The 24,986-nt window shown below is 40.6% G+C and overlaps 3 protein-coding genes across 3 annotated transcripts in view; 2 read left to right on the forward strand and 1 right to left on the reverse strand.

Annotated features, from left to right (window-relative positions):
• gbp1 (guanylate binding protein 1, interferon-inducible) overlaps positions 1-24,986 on the reverse strand; it is a 42,962-nt gene that overhangs the window by 8,592 nt on the left and 9,384 nt on the right. The window contains 4 exon segments of the mRNA NM_001016773.2: positions 328-437; positions 6,438-6,565; positions 7,619-7,819; positions 8,146-8,271. Coding sequence (NP_001016773.1) covers positions 328-437; positions 6,438-6,565; positions 7,619-7,811 — 431 coding nt within the window. The 5' untranslated portion in view covers positions 7,812-7,819; positions 8,146-8,271.
• Positions 10,925-23,197, forward strand: gbp3 (guanylate binding protein 3). The gene is made up of 12 exons (XM_002939133.4): positions 10,925-11,007; positions 12,352-12,542; positions 13,047-13,174; positions 13,772-13,881; positions 14,679-14,878; positions 15,328-15,570; positions 15,651-15,934; positions 16,570-16,782; positions 17,145-17,247; positions 18,115-18,308; positions 20,314-20,467; positions 22,995-23,197. The coding sequence occupies exons 2-12, from the start codon at positions 12,353-12,355 to the stop codon at positions 23,024-23,026; spliced, it is 1,851 nt and encodes a 616-aa protein (XP_002939179.3). The 5' UTR covers positions 10,925-11,007; position 12,352; the 3' UTR covers positions 23,027-23,197.
• Positions 10,968-24,986, forward strand: part of gbp5 (guanylate binding protein 5) — a 36,017-nt gene continuing 21,998 nt past the window's right edge. The window contains exon 1 of the mRNA XM_012966064.3: positions 10,968-11,007. The gene's annotated coding sequence lies outside the window, so the exon portion shown is untranslated. The remainder of the gene's footprint in view (positions 11,008-24,986) is intronic.

The following is a 24,986-nucleotide window of genomic DNA, read 5'->3' on the forward strand; positions in this document are numbered from 1 at the left end:
AAATGCCACATAGTGTTAATAGCAAATAAAAAGCCAGGGCGATTAACTGAGAGGTGTTAGTAGACACAGGGCCACTTTAAGGTACCAGTGGGCCCAGGGCAACAATCTCTTTGTTAGTCTCCCACAACTGCTCCAATAAATAAATGAAATATTGAAATAGACAAAGTCCAGTCCAGGAATACCAGGACTGTAATCACAAATACCAGCTTTTTATTAAAAATATATCCTTTAGTTGCATTTGTTATACTAAATGAGAGTCTGATGGTGGGCCCCCAGCCATTGCCCCGTTTGCCCTTTTATTAAAACGGCCCTGAGTAGAAAGGATACTGTAGCTGCTCCATTGCATGATTGTCGATGGTTCCCATACTGTTATACACTAAGTTGCTGCTTAACAGAACTGCCAGAGAGAAGATCCAGCCGTCATTTTTGCTGTCTCCCTGAAAGAGATGAAATACATCATTAAATCAGAGTGAGACCCACATTCCCCAATTTGTAGCCTTATGGTTTCTACTAGAGAAAACAATTAGGATAATAAGGAGTCCATTACAAATACATCGACAAGTGCAGCCACGTCATAACGGACCCAACGGGGAGCGAATATTGATGAAATTCATATTACATAGTTACATTTTTGTTAAAGAGTTCAACCCCCCCAAACTAATTCAGAACACATATACACACATAATTATACAGACCTATCTATATAGATAACTACACAGTTCCATCGAAGGTAGCACACCACATACAGAGACACATACAAATGCAACAAAGGCTAGCACTCACAGGGCGTTGATATGTTGTCAAAAATACAACAAAAAAGAGTTTAACAATGCGTATAAAATTATGAAGCCAAAATGGTGTTGCCAAGCAACCATGGACTCATTCCAAGCTCAGAAAACATACAGAAAATACACATAAAGACAAGAGAGAACCACAAGGTAAAACACATAAGAGATTATAACACAAATGACAAAATGGTGTTCACTACCAGGACGTAGCAGACCCCCAGATCCACCCAGCTTACAGGGGAGACTCACCAAGTTACAGTAGAGGAAACACCAGCGTTTATCCACGTAGCCATGCGCATAGCTATATATATATATAACTATATATACCAATACTTAAAGGGACAGTCAAGGTAAAAATATGTTACCTTATTTACAATTATAGGCAAGGTTTAACATTTTTTACTGCATTATCATTATTTATGTGTTTTAGTTTTTGTGTTGAGTCATAGTTCCTTCTCACTCTAGTCACTGCCTATTCACTAGGAAACATGCATACAAGCTAACCGATCACAATCCTGTATGTCTGCTTCCTATGAAACTAAAGCTTTGGAATGAAGCTTTGGTTCTCTGTTCATGACTCACTGGTGCAATCCCTTGTGTAGGGGCCACAAGCAAAATGTGTAACTTTGTCTCTATATCTTGCAATAAGCAATAAGTGCTAACCTGTGTTTGTGATTTCCTTTCCCTATGTTTTCCCCAAAACAGGAGCAGGAAATATATGAAATGTGAACAATACAATATGGGGCCCATTCATGAAACCACAAATTTTGGGTGGTTAAAAGCACGACTGGAAAACATTTGGAGTAACCACGATAATTTCTGATGTGCGAAAATGTCACAAAAATTCTTTTCTCAGTCGTACGAAAACCTTCAATGCATGATTTTGGAAGTCTCCCATAGGGCTCAATGGCACTCTGCAGCTCCAACCTGGCCCAAGGAAAGTCTCCCATAGGGCTCAATGGCACTCTGCAGCTCCAACCCGGCCCAAGGAAAGTCTCCCATAGGGCTCAATGGCACTCTGCAGCTCCAACCCGGCCCAAGGAAAGTCTCCCATAGGGCTCAATGGCACTCTGCAGCTCCAACCCGGCCCAAGGAAAGTCTCCCATAGGGCTCAATGGCACTCTGCAGCTCCAACCTGGCCCAAGGAAAGCCTCCCATAGGGCTCAGTGGCACTCTGCAGCTCCAACCCGGCCCAAGGAAAGTCTCCCATAGGGCTCAATGGCACTCTGCAGCTCCAACCCGGCCCAAGGAAAGTCTCCCATAGGGCTCAATGGCACTCTGCAGCTCCAACCCGGCCCAAGGAAAGTCTCCCATAGGGCTCAATGGCACTCTGCAGCTCCAACCCGGCCCAAGGAAAGTCTCCCATAGGGCTCAATGGCACTCTACAGACCCAACCTGGCCAAAAGATAATCACCATACAAAAAGCTTGAATGAATTCCGAACTGGTCGTAGTCTTTGTGAAAAATACGACTTTTTCGTGGAAGTTAACAAAAACCACAAAAAAGTCGTGGAATTTTAATGGAAATATGATGGACATAACAAAAAGTTCTATAAATTAGAAAAAATAAGTTTTTTTCTGAAAAAAAAAATGGTGGTTTCATGAATGGACCTCTATGTGTTTCTGCCTTTTTGACAACAATAAAACCTTATCTGGGGTTTTGTACAGTAGGATCTTGGTTCCAAGCAATGTCTTTAGGTTGGGATATCACATTTTGCACTTTGCTCTTCTCCAAACTTTATTCTGAATCTAGTTGCAGAATATACAAACCCACGGAGAGGAGTGTCATGTCAAGACAGGTACATAGCAAAAATATCCAGCACATGCCCAAGTAAAAGCAATGGGCCAATGCCAAGAACTGTATTTGGTTCAACAATTCATATTTTTGCACTGCAATACTATAAAACTCTTTCGGCAACTATGAAAACTCAGAAGTTAGAACTTAGCTAAGGCATGGTCTAAACAAGAAAGTTTATTACTTACAACCAACATGCTTCTTTATTATGTGCCTATAAAGACAGACCGACCGACTCATATGTCCTAATCTTCTAAGTACAACCCCTTCAGGCTACTAAGTCTGGGAAGGAATACAGTGTTTGTGCAAAGGTTTCCCTGTATATACAGTAGCATGTTGTTTTGTCTTTGTACCTCCTGTAATGGTTTGTCCTCACCCAGGGTCAACTGGACTGTGCAACTGGTTTTCAATAGATGTGACTATTGTTGATATGGATTCATTGCTATATCTTATAAGCTGTACAAAAAATTCCAGTAATGTTTTTACACTATACTTGCACCAAAATAATCCGATATTTCCTAAGCACGTGTTGCAGCAGACTTTATTATGATATAAACATGCTAGGGGTGTATCTTGATTTAATGAAAATGCCTATTGTAGATGCAGCTAACAGAAGAGATGAGTGAGGCCACAGCCAATGTGTTGCTCTATAAGGCTTTATGGAAAGCTGTGTTGGTCTATGTTGGGCTCCCTTTCTGTCACTGACATAAGGGCAAGTTTGTCTGTAAAGAGAGCTAGATCTGCAGTTACCCTGTTCTACAAATCCAAGTGATTATAACCAATTTGTAATTTAATGATTCAATAATTTACATAATAAAACACATTTCCAAAAATGCTACTGTTCAGGCTGGCACCATCTGGGTGACACTAAAGCTAAATGTAAATATGAGAGAAGAGGGTATATTAGAGCATTGAAAGTCATAGAACAAAGCTCCCTTTGATCAGTTCTACCTAAAGGCACTTATCGCATTCTTTTAAGAAGATGAAGAACTGAAAAGCATTGATTTTTTTTTCTGTGACTGTTCCTGTAAGATCACAAAAGCCTTGGATTTTATGCTTATTTAAGAACTCATCCAGGCCACTCTTAAAAGGCATTTATAGAATCTGCCATCACAACCTCACCCAGCGGGAATTCCCCAACCTCACTGATTTCCCCATGAAAACCCCCTCATGCTGCTGCAAATTAAAATTCAGTTTCTCTAATAAAAGATCAATCATGCCCCTTTGCAAATGCCTTTTCTCCATAGAAAACAACTCCAACCCTGACAGTCTCACCTCATAGTTTAACCCTTCCATCCCCTTTACCAGTTTAGTTGCAGTCTCTGCACTCTCTCCAGCTCATTAATATCCTTCTTAAAGACTGGAGCCCAAAACTGCCCCCCATACTCACGGTGAGGCCTTACCAGGGACCTATAAAGGGACAAAATTATGTTCTCATCCCTTGAGTCAATGCCCTTGTTTATACAAGACAGCACTTTATTTGCTTTAGTAGCCATAGAATGACATTGTCTAGCATTACACAGCTTGTTGTCCACAAAACCCCCCATATTCTTCTCAATTAAAGCATCCCCCAACACACTACCATTTAGTGTAAAATTCATATTTAAGTAAATAACATTTATGTTATTTCTACCTTGTACTTATCAACATTGAACCTAATTTGCCAGTTTGCTGCCCATTTTTCCAGTTTACTCAAATCCCTATGCAAAGTGACAACATCCTGCATGGAACTTATAAGGGGTCATTTACAATGCTGGGCGCACTCCTCAGGGCTCATTTAACAGGACTTGTGCCCCCAGGGATATCACCCTTTGCATGGAGCACTGCATTGAAAATCAGGAGATGCAGCTCACTCCTGCCTTTATCATCTGCCCAAAGGCAGTGCTGGGACCAAATTCAAGCTGTGGCCCCTTGCAAATGACATACAAATGATGGGCAGGAGGGGAGGATGCCTATGTACCTCCTTCCACAGCCACTTTTAAATCTAGAGAGGCCGTACATGATACAAACAGTATTCTGTAGGTCTCTGCAGTGGCCTGTGGTTATTCGCACAATGCCCCACACTGTGGGCAAAATGCAAAAAAAAGGCAGATTGTGGCCTTTTTTACACTTTGCACACTGCATGGGTCATTGTAAATGACCCCTCTAGTTTTGCAGTTTAGTATCATCAGCAAAAATAGAGACAGTACTTTTAATACCCACCTCCAGGTCATTAATAAACAAGTTAAAAAGCAAAGGCCCAAGGGCTGACCCCTGCAGTACTCCACTAACCACACTGGTGTAATTAGAAAATGTTCCATTTACCAAGTAGATCACATCCACTACCATTCCAGAGTCAAGCTCCCTGTTCACCTCTTCATAAAAGACAAGTAGACTTGTCTGGCAATTCATTAAGGTACTGAGCTTTATACATGCACTTCATAGAGGTAAGAAGCTGTCTCTGATACTGTGTGAAGAATGCCTGCACTACATAATAAATATAACAATAGCTGTCTGATCTTCCACAATGTTTTTTTTTAAATGGAAGTAAATTATATGATCAGTAAACCTACAGTATTATATTATTCCCACAGTAGCAATATTGACTAAAGACTACTGACTATTATTGGCTATAAAGTTTGGTGTGACACTGCAGGGATGCATTCCAAGGGCTCAATGTGTTAATCAGTTTTTTAGATTAGGCCAGAGCTGTTACTTTTTCTGCTTAATTCAATAAAACTGACTTGTTGCTGTTGTCTTTCTGTAGCAGACAAATGGTGCTTGCTGCAAATAAATGTCAATTTGTTTAGCAAGATAAACAAGGAAAGTAACTGAACTTAATACAAGGCATGAGTTGCCCAATGGTTTGCTGCAATCTGTGACAAATAGCATGAAACATTAACCCTTGTCACTTATCCTGCTATAAATGAATTAGCACATGTCCCCCAGGTGGCAGCTTCGCTATTACAATTCACAGCTTTTCTCCAATGGCGTCTTCATGAACTGACCCAACAAAGCACTGAACATGTCCCAGAATTCATCTAAAAGGTGTCATAATGATCTATTGTAATGGAGTGACACTGTGAGACACGACCCATTAACCCATATTTGTATTGTTTGAATTATCTAAGTCATATATGTCAAACACAAGGCCCGGGGGCCAAATCCGGCCCACCTGGCTGTTTTATGTGGCCCTTGGTGAGTGTGTCTGACCATCCAGCCTGATCAATTTCCATTTTCCTCACATAGTAACTAAGACTAAGGGGTATATTTATCATGCTGTGTAAAAAGTGGAGTGAAGCATTACCAGTAATGTTGCCCAAGGCATCCAATCAGTAATCAGATTTCAACAGTAGCAAAACATCTGATTGGCTGCTATGAGCAACATCACCGGTAATGTCTTACTCCACCTTTACACATTGTGATAAATATACCCCTTAGTATCTTACTAGGTATATTAATAAAAAATTTGGCCCGCGACTTAGCCTGTGTTTTAGATTTCAGCCCCCTTGTGATTGAGTTTGACACCCCTGATCTAAGTTATTCTGACCTTCCTTCTTCTATCTCTTATTTATACATCTTTCATCTTATGCTCTTGTCCCAGAGACCAGCTGTGATTTATCATATAGGTTAATTAATGGTAATAGTATCATTAAAGGTCCATAAAACTGCTTTATAGCTATAGCATTTTGACTGAATTTTAAACTTCTTTAACACTAAGGACTTCTCTCATTCTACCCAGCCAGGAATATATATTTAATATATGTTGTTGATCCAAAGCAAAATGCTGTATGAATGTTATCGATATACTTTATATAAAGCTTCAACCAGATAGAGGAAATCCCCTAACAGGCAAACAGGCTGAACGTTAGCTCACCTTTTCCACATCCCCCAGTCCCTCTGTGTCCAACAGCACCAGGGTGTGTGAGGGTTGGCGAGGGTGAGGAACGCACCACATCCAGATCCCTTTAGTCTTTGATTGAATGGTGGATCCCAAAGGGAAACCTAATAGGAGGAAAAATTTTATACATATATTGTTTTAGGCAAGACTGCCAAATCAGCAGAAAAGAGAAAAATATAATGTGATTGCATTGATGCTGGTGTTGATACTTCATTCATTTTTCCATCAGAGGGGAGCACAGGAACATAAGGTGCGGCATTACAGGGTGGGATAGACATATAGATGGAGATATAGGGAGCCATAGTAAGAGGAATGAAGCTTTAGGAGTCAGCAGTTAATGCCCAGTGGTATACAGGTATCTGACCCCTTATCCGGAAACTCGTTATCCAGAAAGCTCCGAATTACGGAATGCCCGTCTCCCATAGACTCCATTTTAAGCAAATAATTCAGAATTTTAAAACTGATTTCCTTTTTCTATGTAGAAATAAAACAGAACCTTGTAATTGATTCCAACTAAGATATAATTAATCCTTATTGGATGCAAAACAATCCTATTGGGTTTAATTAATGTTTTTTTTTTTTTTTTTTTTAGTAGACTTACGATATTGAGATCCAAATTACGGAAAGACCCCTTATCCGGAATACCCTTGGTCCCGAGCATTCTGGATAATGGGTCCTATACCTGTATAGGGTTCCAAGCCCCTGGTTTTTAAATGATGTAGCATTTTGTGCAGCAACTTGGAATTGGAATTTCAGTACCTATTTTGTTGCTATGGTCAAAATTACCCTAGTAACCAGGCAGTGGTTTATATAAGAAACTGGAATATGAATGAGGGCCTGAATATTAAAATAAGTAATAAAAAGCAACAATAAAATTGGAGCCTCAGAGAGCAATAGGTGTTTTGCTGTTGGGATCAATGACCAACCGTTGGAAAGAGCCAGAAGAAGGCAAATACCATAAGAACTATCTATAGAATCAAACTGTTGTGTTTTAGAAATACACTGAGGGCACAAACTGTAGATATTGTTCACAATGAACACTAATAGGGGATGCTGGGATTTGTAGTCTGTTACCAGCCACACTGTGCCCCTGTACATGCAGCCCTGCTGGCCAAGGTGCAAGAATAGGGAACAGAGACAAGTACAAATATACTTACCAGTTTTCCTTCCTGCCAGTTTGTTCATCAGATAAGATTTCCCTGTCCGGTATTTCCCAACAATCGCCACAACCACCACCGGATCAGTGATCTGAGACAGAATCTGTTCTGCTTCTGTATTAATCACAAACTCATTGCTGTTCCTGTTCTCTATCAGGCAGATCGGATCCTTCATATGGATTTGGGCGCTCATGTTTATATCTGAGGGATATTACAGATTAAAAAGAATGGGTCAGTTAAAAAAATTCTAAATTGAGCTAAAATATATTGAGTAGAAATGTCTTATAAAATAAAACCCTCGGGTTTAAATTGGCTACAGCGATCCCCACCCATAGGCTGGATAAAGACGAATAGAAATAACTGGATACTGGCATTGTTTTTACAATATCTTCATATAAGTCCTGCTCTGAAAAGCACTTCTCTGTATCTTTATATGGCTCAGTATAATATAAAAATGGTTTAGATTCAGAAACAGAACAGAACATTCTCACACACCAATTAAATTGACAGAGGAAGAGAAGAGTTACCTTTGTTATTCCCTCCGTTATATCTTTCTGCGTTCCTTTCCTCTCTCTGTATGAAGCTTTATGAGCCGGTCTGGTCTGTACGTGGATTTCACGATTATTTCATTGCATTCACAAATGAAAGTGAAACTGGATTGTGCCAGAGGGGTGAGGGAAACAGAGAGAGAGATTTACAGAGGAATGTATCAAAGAGTAAATCGGGCATTTCAAAACCGAAAAGAGAATGACGGAAAGCTTATTTACAGACACAAGTTCCAGGGTCAGTAGCTGCAACTGGTTCGTGCCAAGTGAATCCGAGGCTGTTATTAACCCCGAGTGCTGGAAATGGTGGCATGTTAGTGATTTAAGTCAAATCCAAATAGAATTCCAATAGAGTTTTGTTTTAACTTTTGGTTATGTTCTATCTCAGCAATTCTCAACCTGTGGGTCGGGCCCCCTTTGGAGGTCAAACGATCCTTTCACAGGGGTCGCCTAAGACCATCGGAAAACACATATTTCCAACGGGTCTTAGGAATAATTTTATGGTTGGGGGTCACCACAACATGAGGTCCTGTATTAAAGGGTCGCAGCCAGGCCCGGATTTGTGGAGAGGCCACAAAGGCCCGGGCCTAGGGTGGCAAAAGTTTAGGGGCGACATGCCACCCCGCCGCAAATTTTTTTAAAAATTTGGCTCCCATACGGAGCAGTCGGGACCTCTCCCCACTGCTCCGTATGGGAGTTTAAAGGAGCGCATGCGCACTGGTGGGGTCGCTTTCGCGCATGCGCACAGGGGGGCGCGCTTTCGCGCATGCTCACTGGGGGCGCTTTCGCGCATGCGCACGGGTGGGGAGGGGGCGACCGACGGGCGGCCTCGGGGCGCCCAAAACAGAAATCCGGCCCTGGTCGCGGCATTAGGAAGGTTGAGAACCACTGTTCTACCTTCTCACAGCTTATATCCAATCCAATCTGGCTTCTTCATTCAGGACCAGCAAATTTTCTCTCAGGGCCCATAACAGACATTGCAATCTCATTAGCAAAGACCGGGTTTTGATTATTTTTGTTGGAAACCAGGCTTTTCATTTCATCTTCTTTCTTCACAATCCTGGGGCGACGCATGTGCATTGGGGTGTTAAAGTTCAGCTTTTTACCCTATTGCACATGTGCAGGTGGCATAAAGAAGGAAGATAATCGCTCACAGCAGTTTTCTGCTAACAGGAGCACTGGGCCAGGGTATCAGGTAAACGATTAAAATCACTGGGGGTATCTAACAGTTTGGAACCCCTCACTGATTGTATCTTTCCTTCTCTTTTAAAGATAATTATTGAAATTATATCTCCTTGCTTTTATCTCATAATTCTCAGACAGCATGCTCCTCGTGTCTATGAGTAACATTGGAAAGAGTAAAGCGGCCCCCTTAGTACTCTGTTGTACACAGGCATTTTGTCAATCAACTTGAAGGTCAGTAACTTATAGGCAGTATTTGAAGGGGAAGGAAAGGTTCAATTACTGGGGAGGGGGGTGCCAAATGTTAGGTAAGTGATTACAATCACAGGGGGAACCTAATAGCCAGGGCCGGTGCCCCTGTTAGCAGAAATCTGCACCGGTCTGGAGTAATTGCAAGCAATCAATCCTCTTTCTCCCTTTGTTTCTTCAAAATCCCACGACCGATGCAATTTTTTTGCTGTTTTTAAGGGTTCTTCCTTTGATTTTTACCCCAATTAGCAATTTAGTAAAGTATTCAGCCTATCTTTGCTGGTCCCCTAAACAATCTCCTCCTTTGTTAATTATCTTTGATGATCCTGAACATTTGCCTTGTTTTTCCCTGATTCTGCATCTGTTTTTCTAGCTGTTTCTTCTCCAGATCTATTTTCTTCCATCTGCCCTCTACTTTGGCTTTTCTTCTCTTATATCCTATTTATTGGCCCTTAGACCGATTCGGCAGCTAATTGGCCCATGTATGGGGACTACCGACAGGCCTGCCCGACCGATATCTGGCCTCAAATCAGCCAGATCTCTATCGGGCAGGTTAAAAAATCTAGTCGGATCTGGGACCGCATTGGCTCGTTGATACGGTTCCCGGACAGACTTTTCCTATACCCGTCGTTATAATTCGATCGTTTGGCCCTGGGCCAATTAGCCTGGATTCTCCCATAGGTGGGGGATATTGGGATCTGCTCGCTTGGCGATGTCTGAAGGTGTATGGCCACCTTTACACTCTTTATCAAACCAATTATTCCACTGCCCTCTTCTTTCAAAGACCAGTATAATCTGGTGATCACAGTTGCCCTTGAGAAACCTACCCCCACCCGCAGGTCTTTGCCTTTTACCATAGGGGAGCTACCTCTATGTGGATCACACTTCTTCTTGGACTTTTTTTTACAATTCATGCAGATTGTAAAATGTACAATCTCTCTCTGCCTGGTCCCTTCCAGCCCAGATATTTTACAATCTTTGGCAGGCAAGCATATACTGAAAAGTGTCTTAGAATAACAATATACTAAAGGCTTTACGTTTAATCTAAAATACCTTTTTAGAGTTACTTAAACTGCAGGAAGTGGGGTCAGGACCTTTTGTTCATGATTAGTACTATGGGGTCTTGTTCCAGGCAAGGATGTGCTGCAGTGCAATTAAGGGTTTATTCAAATTACTGTACAACTCTTCCAGCTGCAATTTGTGCCTTGCTCTTTGTTATAATATAAAAAGTAATTTCACTGCCTACAAACTAAAAGCCAAAAGCAAGATTTCACAATCAGAAGGAGGTTAATCTTTTACTGAGAAAAGAACTTCCTACTAAATATATACAGTAAGACATAACATGTGATGAATCAGACTCAAGAGACAGGGAACATTCGCTGACAGAGAACGGCTGTCTGTATTTACTGAAAGGTAAAACTGTCATTTTAATTGTGTCGGTAGGGAGATCCCAGATCAGATTAGTAGGAGGCCGAAAACTAAAAGCTGAAATATATCGTTAGTCACGAGGGGAAGGAAGCAGGGAGCCCCCAGACTGCTTTGATTAATAGAGCACAAGCTTTCTCCTTTTAAGACCCTACAGAGAAATGTCAGTGGTAGTTGTTTAGAACTGTATAAACACTGTTCAGAGTATTTAAAAAAAATGTAAAATGTTTCTGCGTCCCATGTACATCAATAGAAGTTCAGAGATTAAATCCTTTGCTTTTAGGCTGGAAACGGTAAATATTTGTGTGGTTTTCTACTATTTTATGTGCAGGCTAATTGCCTACGGCTAGGCTGTTTAGTAATTAAATACAGTAATAAAAAAGGGGAGGTAATGCAACTGCAATTCACTTAGGCTGCGTGCAAAAATAAAGAAATAAGGATGCAAGAAGGTTCTTGCAGCAAACTCAAACAAACTCAAGAACTGAATTTATTTGCCCACGACAAATGATCCACAGGGTTATGTAGTAACACTCACAGTGCAGATGTAGAGCAACGGATTGGCAGGTTAAATGCAGAACAAGCAATGTAAAGATGCACCACTGCGGAGAGTAGTTGGTAAGAAATCTTTATCCTTCAGGTTTCCGCCTTAGTTGACCAGATGCCAAACAGCAGACGTGGATCAGGAAGAGACTATACCTGATACCCATGTCGCTACTGCAGTCCCTTCACTAAGGCAGCACTAAGGCAGCAGAGCCTGTAAAGGAGAATACTCCCTGCTATCTCTCCTGGTTGGAGCCAGAAAGCTGCTCTTGCTAACTAAAGCTGACTGTCACACTTGCCTAGAAAGTGCTATAGTAAGAATTAACCTGCTCTTACTATTCCTCATTCACGGAGTCCTTGCTCTCTGACTTCACTAGAGGTACTGGTCCCTCTAGGGCAGAACAGCTTCTGGGCCTTGTTGATCCCAGGCTCAATGAACATCCACCTGGTACAACAGATGCAGGCCAACAAAGCCAGTGTGCAGGAAGTGGTCATAAGACTTATGGCCAATGATAAAGAACATGCTAATAGCAAAAATAGATACATGGGCATCTCCCCAGTAACCGTGAAATAAGAAAGTGTAGGGTTTAAAGCTATAGGGGCATATAAACCCTATAGGTCCCTATAAATGTGAGCAAATTATGTAGTAAGTAATTATGGCACCAAAGAGCGGAAAACTGGTTTATTATGTTACACATTCCAGTCTTGACATTTAAAAAAAAATTGGTAGTGTTTTATAGGGCTATCTAACAAGTCATAATTATGTTCTAATGCCCACCCATTTAAATGCAGGATGGCAGTGTTGCCAATGGAAGAACCCATGTGCCTGATAGGAAACAAGGAAGGGGAAGATCTAACAGTTAACCAGGAGGCCTTACAGATCTTATTGGAAATCACTCAGCCTGTGGTGGTTGTGGCGATTGTTGGGAAATATCGAACTGGGAAATCCTATCTTATGAACAAACTGGCCGGAGGCAAGAATGGTGAGTCTCACATCAGAATGGCAGTCGCTATGTGAATCTGTGCCGCCGGTCCAGTTTAGGGCCCCACCCAGGTTATAAGGATAACTTTCCCAGGATGTTTTATTTTACAGTTTCTAACCATAAAGTTCAAGTAGAAGTCACTTCCATATCCAGTAACTCGCTCTGAGTATTCCAACTGCACTTCTGTCTGTAACAGAGTATTAGTCAGATTCCATAATCAGGGGTACAGTCTGAAGAATTGCTATCCAGAAGGAGGGGCACCGCAGATTATCCCCACCAGTCCACACTGGGACCCCAGACATCTCTCTCCTGGTCATGGCACCTCCTTGCCCCATCCCTCTGAGCAGTAGGCTCCAGAACTAGCAGGGACCTCTCCAAATCTGTATCTTTTCCTCATGTTATTTACTGATAGAAAACTCTTATGTCTCCACCGGCTTAGCCTTTTATGTGCTCTGAGTACCATATGCTGAATTAATTATTCCTTATTCTATCTTACTCCTTTAGGATTTGCACTTGGATCAACCGTCCAGTCGAAGACTAAAGGGATCTGGATGTGGTGCGTGCCTCACCCTATTAAACAAGGCCACACCCTAGTTCTGTTGGACACAGAGGGACTGGGGGATGTGGAGAAGGTGAGCAAATGTATATGGTTTAACGCAAGCTGTGTCTACTACTGCAACATAATATTTACTTTAGCAAAGCTAAGAGATGTTAATGGCATGTAAAGGCATATTCTTCCCCTGGCTCAGAAAGGCTGAAGCATTTAGATTAGAAGATGCAAGGAGATGCCAAGGATCTTGAATGTAGCATAAGCACAGAGTGCCCTAAATTTTTAGCAAATTAATAAAAGGTTGTTAAAACTATGAAATTATATTTCCATTTTGCAATTGTTTGACAGCTATAGCACACAATATTCAGATGTCCATTGCCAAATCAATGCTTTATATTAAAGAAACTGCTTTGCTTTTGGTAGATTCTGGCAGTGACAGGCAGCCTTCACTTGGGAATGCCCAAGAGTTTTTGGATCCTGTTATTAGGAATACAGTCCATTCATAGTGTTGCTGAGTGTAAATGTGACCATACAATGGGTGACTTGGAGTGTATACAACAAATTGACCTAAGGACCGTTTAGACAGACATTGTGCTATTCGGCCTAAGGTCAAAATAGGGTGTGTTCGGTCGGTGTTTCAGATTAATAGACATGTTGATTTTCTTTTTCCTTCTCTAAGGGAGACAGCAAGAATGATGCCTGGATCTTCTCCCTGGCTATCTTACTCAGCAGCACTCTGGTGTACAACAGCATGGGGACCATTGACCAACAGGCCATGGATAATCTACAGTATCCTTTCCATTAATTATTGGACCGATGCTCTGCATTTTCTTAAACAATGGAAGGCCCTCCTTCAGATTTCCAGAACATTCACTGCTATATACAGAGCATGAGCTAAATACCCAAACACAAACGCTAAAACTAAGATACTGAATAGTTGCCACACTTCTCGCATATCAGTGCTTTTCAGCTATAGGGGCTCATTTCCCCCTTATAGTGACCACGCTGTTGTTTCTTCAACATGCACAGACAAAGATTGACTGAACAAACTCTTGGCTTAGGTACATGGGGAAGGTATTTCTCTGGAAACTTTGAATAAAGCCAGGCAAACACTGATTGGAATCACAAGCTTAAACATAAATTCTGGGCTTGTTCATGGTGCTTGCAAATATCAGATTACTTTAAGAGACCATTGGCACAAACCACCTTTTTTTTCCCACTGAAAAGTGCTGGTCAGAACCTTGAGTTAATGCACTGGATCTTCAGTTAGGATAATGGCTCATTCAGTTATCCAGGCAGTGAGGTTTCCCTCCAATGTGATGGTGTCTTTTAATGATTCATCAGGCATAGGCATAACAATAGGGGTAACAGAGCTCCTATGGGTGGAAGCCAAAGTACCGTACCTGAGGGGACCTCGGGTACCAAGTAGCACCCATGGCTGTGGCCACGCTTACGTCACCTTGCAGAATTTCCTTACTTTCTTCATGGATTTCAATTTTAAATACATTTTTCTCACTGCAGTTGGAAAGATAACTGTGCTCTGATGTGTCCTTGATATTTATGTTCCATCCTATAACATCACACAGTTATGTGACAGAACTAACAGAGCGCATAAAGGTTAAATCAGATGAAGCACAAGCAAAGGAAGAGGATGAATCCGGAGAATTCAAGAGGTTCTTCCCATCATTCATTTGGTGTGTGAGGGACTTTACACTAAAGTTAGAGAAGAATGGCGCCCCAATCACTGAGGATCAGTATTTACTAGATGCACTGGAACTAAAGAAAGGTGAGTAAATTCATGTGTAGCTTCTTTCAGGAGTGATTTTTAATGCACCATCCAACCCCTGTTTATCAGTACTAAAGACACAAGGTTAGAGAGTATTGGGGTATGTGGTGTGCAAACCCTTTTTTAACATTTCTTAGTGGCTGCCCAGTAGAGGAAAATGGACAGAAAATATGAACACAAAGGGTAAAATCAAACCAAAATGGAGGTTAAAGATGTAAAATGGAAGAGCAGGCTAGATACAATGGTAATACTGTACAGCAGTGAGAACAGGAGTGGATAAAGTAGGAAGAAGATGAACATAGAAAAGAGAAGAGGAGGGAGGCAGAATGGAACATTTGCAGTCTCTGTGGCCCAGCATTTTAAAAACTTCATAGCATTACATTCGTATGTCAACTAAATGTTGAATTCATTCAATAATCTGAATACATTTCCAAAATGTTGTCTTTTAGGTGTTGGCAAAAAGGTGCAAGACTACAACCTGCCCCGTCAGTGCATTCGTCATTACTTTCATTCGCACAAATGCTTTGTGTTTGACCGGCCTGCATCAAAAGCAGATCTCCAGAGACTGGAGAAACTACAACAATCAGAATTAGAGCCTGAATTTGTAGAGAAAACCGCCAAGTTTTGTTCTTACATATATGGGAATAGCAATGCTAAAACTCTAGTGGGCGGCTACACAGTGACTGGGAGATGTAAGTTTGGCATAAAAAGAATGTCTCCATCACCTGCGGCCAAGTAACCTCACACAATTCTCTTTTGTGTTTCATACCAGTGCTGGGCAATCTGGCCGTGTCATACACCGAGGCAATACGGAGCGGTTCCATCCCCTGTATGGAGAATGCAGTCATTGCCCTGGCACAGATTGAGAATTCTAGAGCCGTGCAGGAAGCTCTGACCAAGTATGAGGAAGAGATGAGCAAGCAAATTGCCAAATTCCCTACAGAGACCCAGGAAGAGTTTCTCAATATTCACCAGGAGTGTGAAAAAGAAGCAACAAAGGTCTTTATGGGCCTGTCCTTCAAGGATGAGAACCTGGAATATCAGAAACAGCTCATCGTAAGTTCTCTAATGTATAAACCCACATGAACAGGGAGTGAAAGTGTGCAAAGCAGCACTCAATTATTGTTTCATAAAATAGTTAGCCCTTTTGGATCCTTTGAGGTCCATCTGTGCAACATTTTGCTTTAGTGATGGTGGGGCCCCAAGCAGAGCACTTTACAACATGTTCTAAAGGAGAAGGAAAGGCTAGTAAAGAGTTAATCTCAAGATGCAGGCATACCTTCAGTTCTCTCAATAGTGCCCTTAAGTCTCCCCATATTTCGCCTGTTCAGATGATCAGAAGCCAAACAGGAAGAAAAAATGCTGTGTAAAGAAGATTCCCATAATGCCTCACTCCTGCACCCAGACCAAGACCAGCTTATTAGGAAGCGCATGCGCATTTTACATATTCTGTGAGCGCATCTTACTAGCCAGCTTGTGCCTGTGTTTGCACAGTAGAGTAGGGTAGAGTAGGTCGCACTCGCGCTTTGCTCCTGAATACATCATCAAACAGCAAAATAAATGCAAGAGTACAGGAGGAACATGAGAATATAAAAAATGGAAAATATGTGAAAGAAAATGGAAAATATTTTCATCTTTCTGGTTTTCCCCCTGGTTCTGACCACCAATGGCTTGTTTTTAATATATTACAGCAAGAACTGGTAGAGAAAAAGTACAAATATTCTCTATACAACGAAGAGGAATCTGCTAAGAAGTGCAAAGCCATTCTACAGAAACTGAGTGAGAGTCTGGAGAGAGAAATCTCAGAGGGAAAATTCTCCAAACCTGGCGGATACAAACAGTTCATTGCAGAGAAGGACTTGCTGGTGGATGAATACAATAGAACCAAAGAAAAAGGGGTTAAAGTACGGTGTTCTGTTATATGTATACCCTATGCTCCCTGCCTTTATCTTTATTTTTCACTAGGCAGAAGGTCAGCCAAGTAGCCAAGGGATTGTGATTAATTTGGGAGCAGCCAGCCAAATGGGGCACCTTTATTGATCTGTGAACATGAGTCAGCCAAATAGGGCCAGGAATGGGAATTTACTAGATTTTCTTAGATCTTGTATAGATAGATACCAATTGCAATAAAAAGAAGCACTCAGCATATCTCTCCAGCAATATGATTTGTGGGAAGAAATGTGGCTGCAGTTGAGCTCATACTGCGTTTGATTTCTTTGTAACCAAATAACCCTTATTCTCATCTTTTTCCTTATTAATATAACAGGCTCTAGAAATACTACAGGAATTTCTTACTGAAAAGAAAAAGGTGGAAGCTGCAATATTACAGGCAGATCAGTCTCTTACGGATAAAGAGAAGGAAATAGCAGGTGAGGTGAAGGGGTTTCTATGTTAAAAAGGAGCTTTCTCTCTGCTTTGAAGACAAAGTACATTTCTGAGCAAATTATCTCATCTGTTTTTGCTTAAAAATATGAGTGATTCTATCCCTGCCCCAGAGGTGAGCTTGGACTGCCCCATAAAATGTATTTTAGAAGCCTATATATGTGGGGCAGCTACTTGTTTTACATAAGGAAATAATGTCTGAATTTTGAATGTGATTTAGGATTTATTTAAAATTTAGACTCTAGCACCATCTAGAGGCAGGATTTAACACTCAGAGAATGGTGTCTGCACATGGTGAGACAAAATGTGAAAACTTGCTGGCTGCATCTGTATATTACTTTAGAAAAGCATTCCTATTTAATATTTATTATTAGGCAGTACAAGCAAGGGTAGTACTTGATAAAAAAAAAAGGTTTTTATAAAGGTGCTGTTTATTGGTGGTGGGTTTGCATGCAATTTTGACACCTGATGGGTAGTGGGTGTTGATTATCATCAGTTATTTATTGATAAGGCATCAGCAACAAGGCTCCATGTGTAGCTAAAACAGGTAAACGTATGTAAATAGTTGAATCTGGCAATCGGCTTTAGTGATTGGGCAATTTGAAACATCATAAAAAGGAACCACACAGATTCTATAATTCTGCTGCCAAGTTCTAACATTATCCACTAATTACTCATTGGTTCAGATAATTTATTTCAACCTCTTATATTGCTACAACTTGACTTCCCAACCTGTATATTAAGGGAATTCTATGGGTTAAAGGCCCCTTACTCGTGTACGTTTAATCTAGGATAAACAGTACAATCTGTTCAAACTTTTCTATAACTGGACATTGCTATTAAATTAAATTCAGAACAGAAAGCCCAAACAGAAGCTGCTGAAAGGGAAAAGCAAATACTGGAGGAGAATAACAGACGGTTAGAAAATGACATGGAGAATCAGAAGAAAAGCCTGGAAGAACATAAGAAAATGATGGAGGAGAAGATGGAAGAAGAGAAGAAAATGATCTTGGAGCAAAATGAATGGATGATAAAGGAGAAGCTTAAGGTACATGATCCAAGCAGCAGATTGGGTGGAACCAGAATAAACCCAATAGGGCTGTTCTGCCCCCAATAAGGGGTAATTATATCTTAGTTGGGATCAAGTACAGGTACTGTTTTATTATTACAGAGAAAAGGGAATCATTTAACCATGAAATAAACCCAATAGGGCTGTTCTGCCCCCAATAAGGGGTAATTATATCTTAGTTGGGATCAAGTACAGGTACTGTTTTATTATTACAGAGAAAAGGGAATCATTTAACCATGAAATAAACCCAATAGGGCTGTTCTGCCCCCAATAAGGGGTAATTATATCTTAGTTGGGATCAAGTACAGGTACTGTTTTATTATTACAGAGAAAAGGGAATCATTTAACCATTAAATAAACCCAATAGGGCTGTTCTGCCCCCAATAAGGGGTAATTATATCTTAGTTGGGATCAAGTACAGGTACTTTTTTATTATTACAGAGAAAAGGGAATCATTTAACCATGAAATAAACCCAATAGGGCTGTTCTGCCCCCAATAAGGGGTAATTATATCTTAGTTGGGATCAAGTACAGGTACTGTTTTATTATTACAGAGAAAAGGGAATCATTTAACCATGAAATAAACCCAATAGGGCTGTTCTGCCCCCAATAAGGGGTAAGTATATCTTAGTTGGGATCAAGTACAGGTACTGTTTTATTATTACAGAGAAAAGGGAATCATTTAACCATGAAATAAACCCAATAGGACTGTTCTGCCCCCAATAAGGGGTAATTATATCTTAGTTGGGATCAAGTACAGGTACTGTTTTATTATTACAGAGAAAAGGGAATAATTTAACCATGAAATAAACCCAATAGGGCTGTTCTGCCCCCAATAAGGGGTAATTATATCTAAGTTGGGATCAAGTACAGGTACTGTTTTATTATTACAGAGAAAAGGGAATCATTTAACCATGAAATAAACCCAATAGGGCTGTTCTGCCCCCAATAAGGGGTAATTATATCTTAGTTGGGATCAAGTACAGGTACTGTTTTATTATTACAGAGAAAAGGGAATCTGTAAAAAGGGAAAAGGGAATTTTGTGCTGTAAGGATTTCTCGCCTGCCAACTCAGCTTTTGCATACAGAGCCTCCTGTCAGTGTATTATGTGCCGTAACCCCCCCCAAAACTATACAGAGACCCCCAGAAAACCATATATTTTTGTAAAGTACACATTCTGATGAATTCAAAATAAAGTTATTTTTCTACACCAAAGTTCCGCATGGCAAAGCTATGCTAAAAACAGATCAGGAACACTAATACAGGGATAAAAAATGCAATAAAACCACAAAAATTGTGCAACAAAATAAGTCACACGACTAGTTAGTTAGTGGTCAGAATATCTGATCCAATAGTCACGCTGTCAAAATAAACAGTTTTTAGGGAAAAGAAACTAAAAACAAAGTGGTAAAATGAAAAGTAAAAAAAAAAAGTGTTTGTGTATACATGTGTGTACGCATGTACAATTTGTGTGACAGTGTGTAAGTGTGTATATAAGTGTATATAAGAATAAAAAAACAAAAAAAAGTGTGTGTAAGTGTGTGTCAATGCAAAAAAAAACACCCTTACCTGTTCTGAAGCAGGGATCGCTTGGCTCCTTCTGCTGCTTGGAGGTTGGTCCTGCGATGATCATGTTGCAGGACCGACATGACAGCCCCCCTGGCTCATTGCCCAGGGGGCACCTGCCGCCTCTGCAGAGAGAATCTTTATCTGCCAAACGTGCGGCGCACGTCGTTGGCAGTTAAAGGGTTAAACCATCATTTAAATTCATGATTAGCAAAAAAAGTGTGAATTGCCAAAATATTTTTAGTATTTTTATGTATAGCCCAACATTTTGAAGCAACTTTTTAATATTAATAAAAACCTTAATTATTTTAGTTATTCAGACGTGTAATTGCTACGGATACATTTCCTGCACATTTTGCTACTGAATTATTTCTAATTCCCCAAATTGTTTTTCCCTTTCTCCTACTGTGAGTTTAGGAACAAGAGGACATGCTGAAAAAGGGATTTCACGAAGAATCAGAAATGCTAAAAGAACAAATCAGAGATCTGAAGAAACAAAGTAGCGCGGCTTCCGGAAGGTCTCTGGTTGGGGACATTCTCGCCGCTGTTCTACTGCCCATCGCTTTAGCTGGTAGGTTGTTCTTTTTGTAACTCCATCAGTTATAATCTAACAGAATGCTAATCAACTAAACTATTTCTATAGGAAGAATAGTGTTGACTAATTGGTGTGTTCAGTATGGTTTAAAGAGACTAGAGATGCACCGATTCCAGGATTTGGTTCAGGATTTGGCCAAGACCAATCTATGCCTCTGGCTGAACCAAATCCAATTCCCTAAAATCATGTGACTTTTTGTCACAAACACGGAAGTTGAAAATTTTTTTCACAAGCGGTTCTCTTTAACCTTTCCTTATCCTAATTTGCATATGCAAAATAGGATTTGGATTCAGTTCAGTATTCAACCAAATTATTCTCAAGAGATTCTCGGTTTAGCCAGATCCTAAAATTGTGGATTTGGTGCATCCCTAAAAGATAGATAGAGCTAGAGAGAGTGCTAGAGAGAGATAGAGAGAGCTAGAGAGAGTGCTAGAGAGAGATAGAGAGAGCTAGAGAGAGTGCTAGAGAGAGATAGAGAGAGCTAGAGTGCTAGAGAGAGTGCTAGAGAGAGTGCTAGAGAGAGTGCTAGAGAGAGTGCTAGAGAAGAGAGAGTGCTAGAGAGAGTGCTAGAGAGAGTGCTAGAGAGAGTGCTAGAGAGAGTGCTAGAGAGAGTGCTAGAGAGAGTGCTAGAGAGAGCTAGAGAGCGAGAGAGAGAGCGAGAGAGAGAGCGAGAGAGAGAGCTAGAGAGAGAGCTAGAGAGAGAGCTAGAGAGAGCGCTAGAGAGAGCGCTAGAGAGAGCGCTAGAGAGAGCGCTAGAGAGAGCGCTAGAGAGAGCGCTAGAGAGAGCGCTAGAGAGAGCGCTAGAGAGAGAGCTAGAGAGAGTGCTAGAGAGAGAGCTAGAGAGAGAGAGCTAGAGAGTGTGCTAGAGAGAGTGCTAGAGAGAGTGCTAGAGGGAGAGCTAGAGATGATAGATAGATAAGGGTTGATTCACTAAAGTGCGATAAGCGTTATTCCATGCTTTTTTGCGTTAAAATTGCTGCAATTCGCTAAAGTATCACGTGCATTAAGATGCATATCGCATGCACTAAATAATGCATGATTGCAAGGCGTTAATTTTAACGCATTCCATTAATTCTTGCATATAAATAATACTAACACATGATTCACAAACACATAAGAAGCGTTAGACGCGCTAAATATCGCATTAGTCTGTGCGAAAATTAACACCTACTTGGGGCAGGCGTAATTATAGAAAATTGCAGTTCATGAGCTTTTGGCAACACAATATGGACTTTGCAGTGGGATTTTTTCAAGTCTGTGTTGGCCCCAGAGTGATGCAGCCGCCAGTTTTCAGGGAAATAGCCATTAGCAGGAAAGTAGTTTTACTTACATAACGGTTACGTGCGTTAAATCGTGCGCTAATATAGCAAGCAACGAAATAAATTGCGCACAGCGGGAATTAACACATGCGCGAAAATAACACAAGAAAAATGCTCATCGCGGCTTAAATAACGCAAGTATCCTAAAGTGAATCGTGCGTTAAGTCACAAAAAATAAGAAGCGATAAAATTTTTACCACATGCTATAAATAGCGCTCGTTTTTTCGCACTTTAGTGAATCAACCCGATAGATAGATATAGATAGATGGATAGATAGATAACATATTAAAAGAGACTAAAGAATTTTGTACAAAAAGCTTAAGAGCATACCCTTCCCTTTATAGAAATTGCCCATCATTGGCCAGTATATACATGTACATGTAATGTACAGATAAAATGATTCCTAGGCTAGTCCTATACTCACTGTAATTCGCTATATTGATGTCAGACTCGCTCCTGGTACACACACTAGTATCTCATGGATCCAACTGATTTATGATATAAGGAATATTCACAGATTGAGGCCCATGGTTAAGAGGTGACCGAGGAACTATTTTGGCTTAGGGACATTTAATTTTCTTTGGGACTCAGGCATTCAGTATCTCACTATCACAAGCCTAAAGTTATTTCTATACAGTAGCACCTCAAACATTAAAATTAGGACTGTTAACATGCTGCGTCCCTAAGTCACTAAGGACAATAGGCACGTTACAAGTTTACATGAGGTTTTTACACCTATCACTTCTCCAGCAACAGCTAATTAGGGTTCCCACTCTCCAACTCATTCCCCATATTCTTCATCTATTTGTTCGAGTTCTCTGGCACTATCTGGTCATTAGAGCCTACACAAATGGACATATGAGTTCTGCAATAGGATGTGAGTTCAGGTCTCTAACCCGGAAAAGGGAGAATATGAGCAATTCAGAGAAAAGGCCTGAGGTTAATAACAATAAAACATAATAGGCTAGATAGTAATAAGCCTGGGGTAGGCCACAGACAGGAGACACAGGGAAGAGAGTCAGGTTTAGGCACCAAGCCCAGCTGTCTGTGTGACTATCAAGTAAAGCAATAAAGATGGTAATAAATCAGAGGTATTTCAAGAGGATTGGATACATGTTCAGTTACTGGTTTATTAGTCACTATGTAATTTATAAATTGACCTGTCTTCCCTATGTATTGTTTAGGTAGAGGAAGAGGATTCAATAGGAGATGCTGAACAATCAAATCACAGATCAGAGATACAAGCTCCTCTGAGGCAAATTTATTCATTGTGCTTTTGCTAACTGTGTTTCTTTGTTGTTGAATAGTCAAACCTTAGGGCTTTTATTTTAGGGAAAGGGGAACTATCGAAACTTTTGCAAATACGGCCAAAAGAGCATCCCGGACAGTCAGGAAGTTCAGTAAAATGTAACCTTTATTCATGTTTGTTAAACCCCTCTGCCTGATGCGTTTCGTGCAATTGCACTTAATCATAAGCCTACGAAACGCATCAGGCAGAGGGGTTTAACAAACATGAATAAAGGTTAAGTTTTACTGAACTTCCCGACTGTCCGGGATGCTCTTTTGGCCGTATTTGCAAAAGTTTCGATTGATCCTTCCAGGCTACGGGTTCGGGGCATTTAGCACCGGGACCACACAGAGACTGCGGTGAGTTACAGTTCATAGTTTACCGTTTGATTTTTCTGCACCTTAGCGAAGCACATCCAGTGGTTTGATTTTCCTGCTCTATAACGAAATAGACTCAGCGGCAGGCCCGGGGTTTACACACCCGGGTCCATTAACTTTTAGGTATGGATTTCTAACATAATTTTGGATGTGGCATGCATACCTTAATTTGGGGTGCCGATAGATTTTGGTTTTGATTTTGATCTTCTGTATTTTGTTTTGTTTTTTCTTTTTAAAGGGGAACTATCCCTAAAATGAACATTTAATATAAGCTTTATCATACTGAAATAAGAAATATAATCATTTAACAATTCTGCACTGTTTCTGAAATAATCAATGTACTCTTTACTATTTCCCTCCAATCTCTGATTATTTCTCAATGCAGGATTTGGGAGTCAGAGTTTGATGGACAGTTAGGTCTAATAAAGCCTTTGGGGGTGATTATTTTGCCTAAGAGATGTATTCGAGTTCCCTTTTTCATAATCACCAGAAATCCTGCAGGATTTGTGCTGGAGTCAGGTATTTTGGTAGATTTTGCTTATGCTGGATCAGCTCTAATACATCTGCTAGGTAAGGGCGCCCCCAATAAATATATTAGATTATATAAATCTATGTTTCAGACTATTTTTTACCCTTTTTGTGCGTGAGTTTCCAATGGAAATCTCCCTAAAGTGCCCACCACTGTGCTGTGTTGTATTAAATATTATACAGTACAAAATAGTTTAACCCTATTTGGTGGCACATCAAACCATGTCACCCAAACTGTCACCCATAGTGATGAGCTAATATTTTGTGCCAGGCATGGATTTGCTTTGAATTTTGCAATTTTTTTGGCAAAACTGCAGCAAAAACTTAGCGACAAAATTAGAAAAAAAGTCATAAAGAAAAGTTGCATGTAAACAGGACAGAATGGCCGGTCCTAGGGGTCCCTGTTCCCTGACTTTCTCTTTTACTCTTTACTGGGGCCTTAAGTCCCAGGCTCCCCAGCAGCATCTCTTCTGTTCCATAGGTGGAGGCCAAAGGGGAAGAGCCAGGGTTTCCCAGTTACAATATTGAACTAGAACAGGAAGTGGTCATAATCTCCCTGGGCTAATGGGGAATGCTATCCCACCCAGGTATCTAGGTAACACATGCTGGTAATTTTCTCTAAAATAGAGGGGAAGCCGACTTACAGGGAGGTCCTAAACCGGTAGGATATAACCCTCCTGGCCCCTACGGCTGTAGTCTTTTACCCTTTTTGCAATTCAATAATGTGTCATTTATTGTACATTGCCTTGTTTTTTGTTTTCTTTAATAAATTTCAACTAATTATCTTTGTCTGGAGCAATGTATTTTGTTACCAAGAACTCTTTTTTGCAATCATAAACATATTCTGTCTCCATGGAATTACATTTGTAGCTCACAAATATACTAAGTTGGCACTGTGACCAAAGTGCAAAATATTGGAACAAAGTGACATGCCTTTTGCTGGCCCTAAATCTCTTGTAACAGCTGGTCAGCTCCAAAATATA

This window comes from Xenopus tropicalis, chromosome 7, assembly GCF_000004195.4.
Source record: "Xenopus tropicalis strain Nigerian chromosome 7, UCB_Xtro_10.0, whole genome shotgun sequence".
NCBI lineage: Eukaryota > Metazoa > Chordata > Amphibia > Anura > Pipidae > Xenopus > Xenopus tropicalis.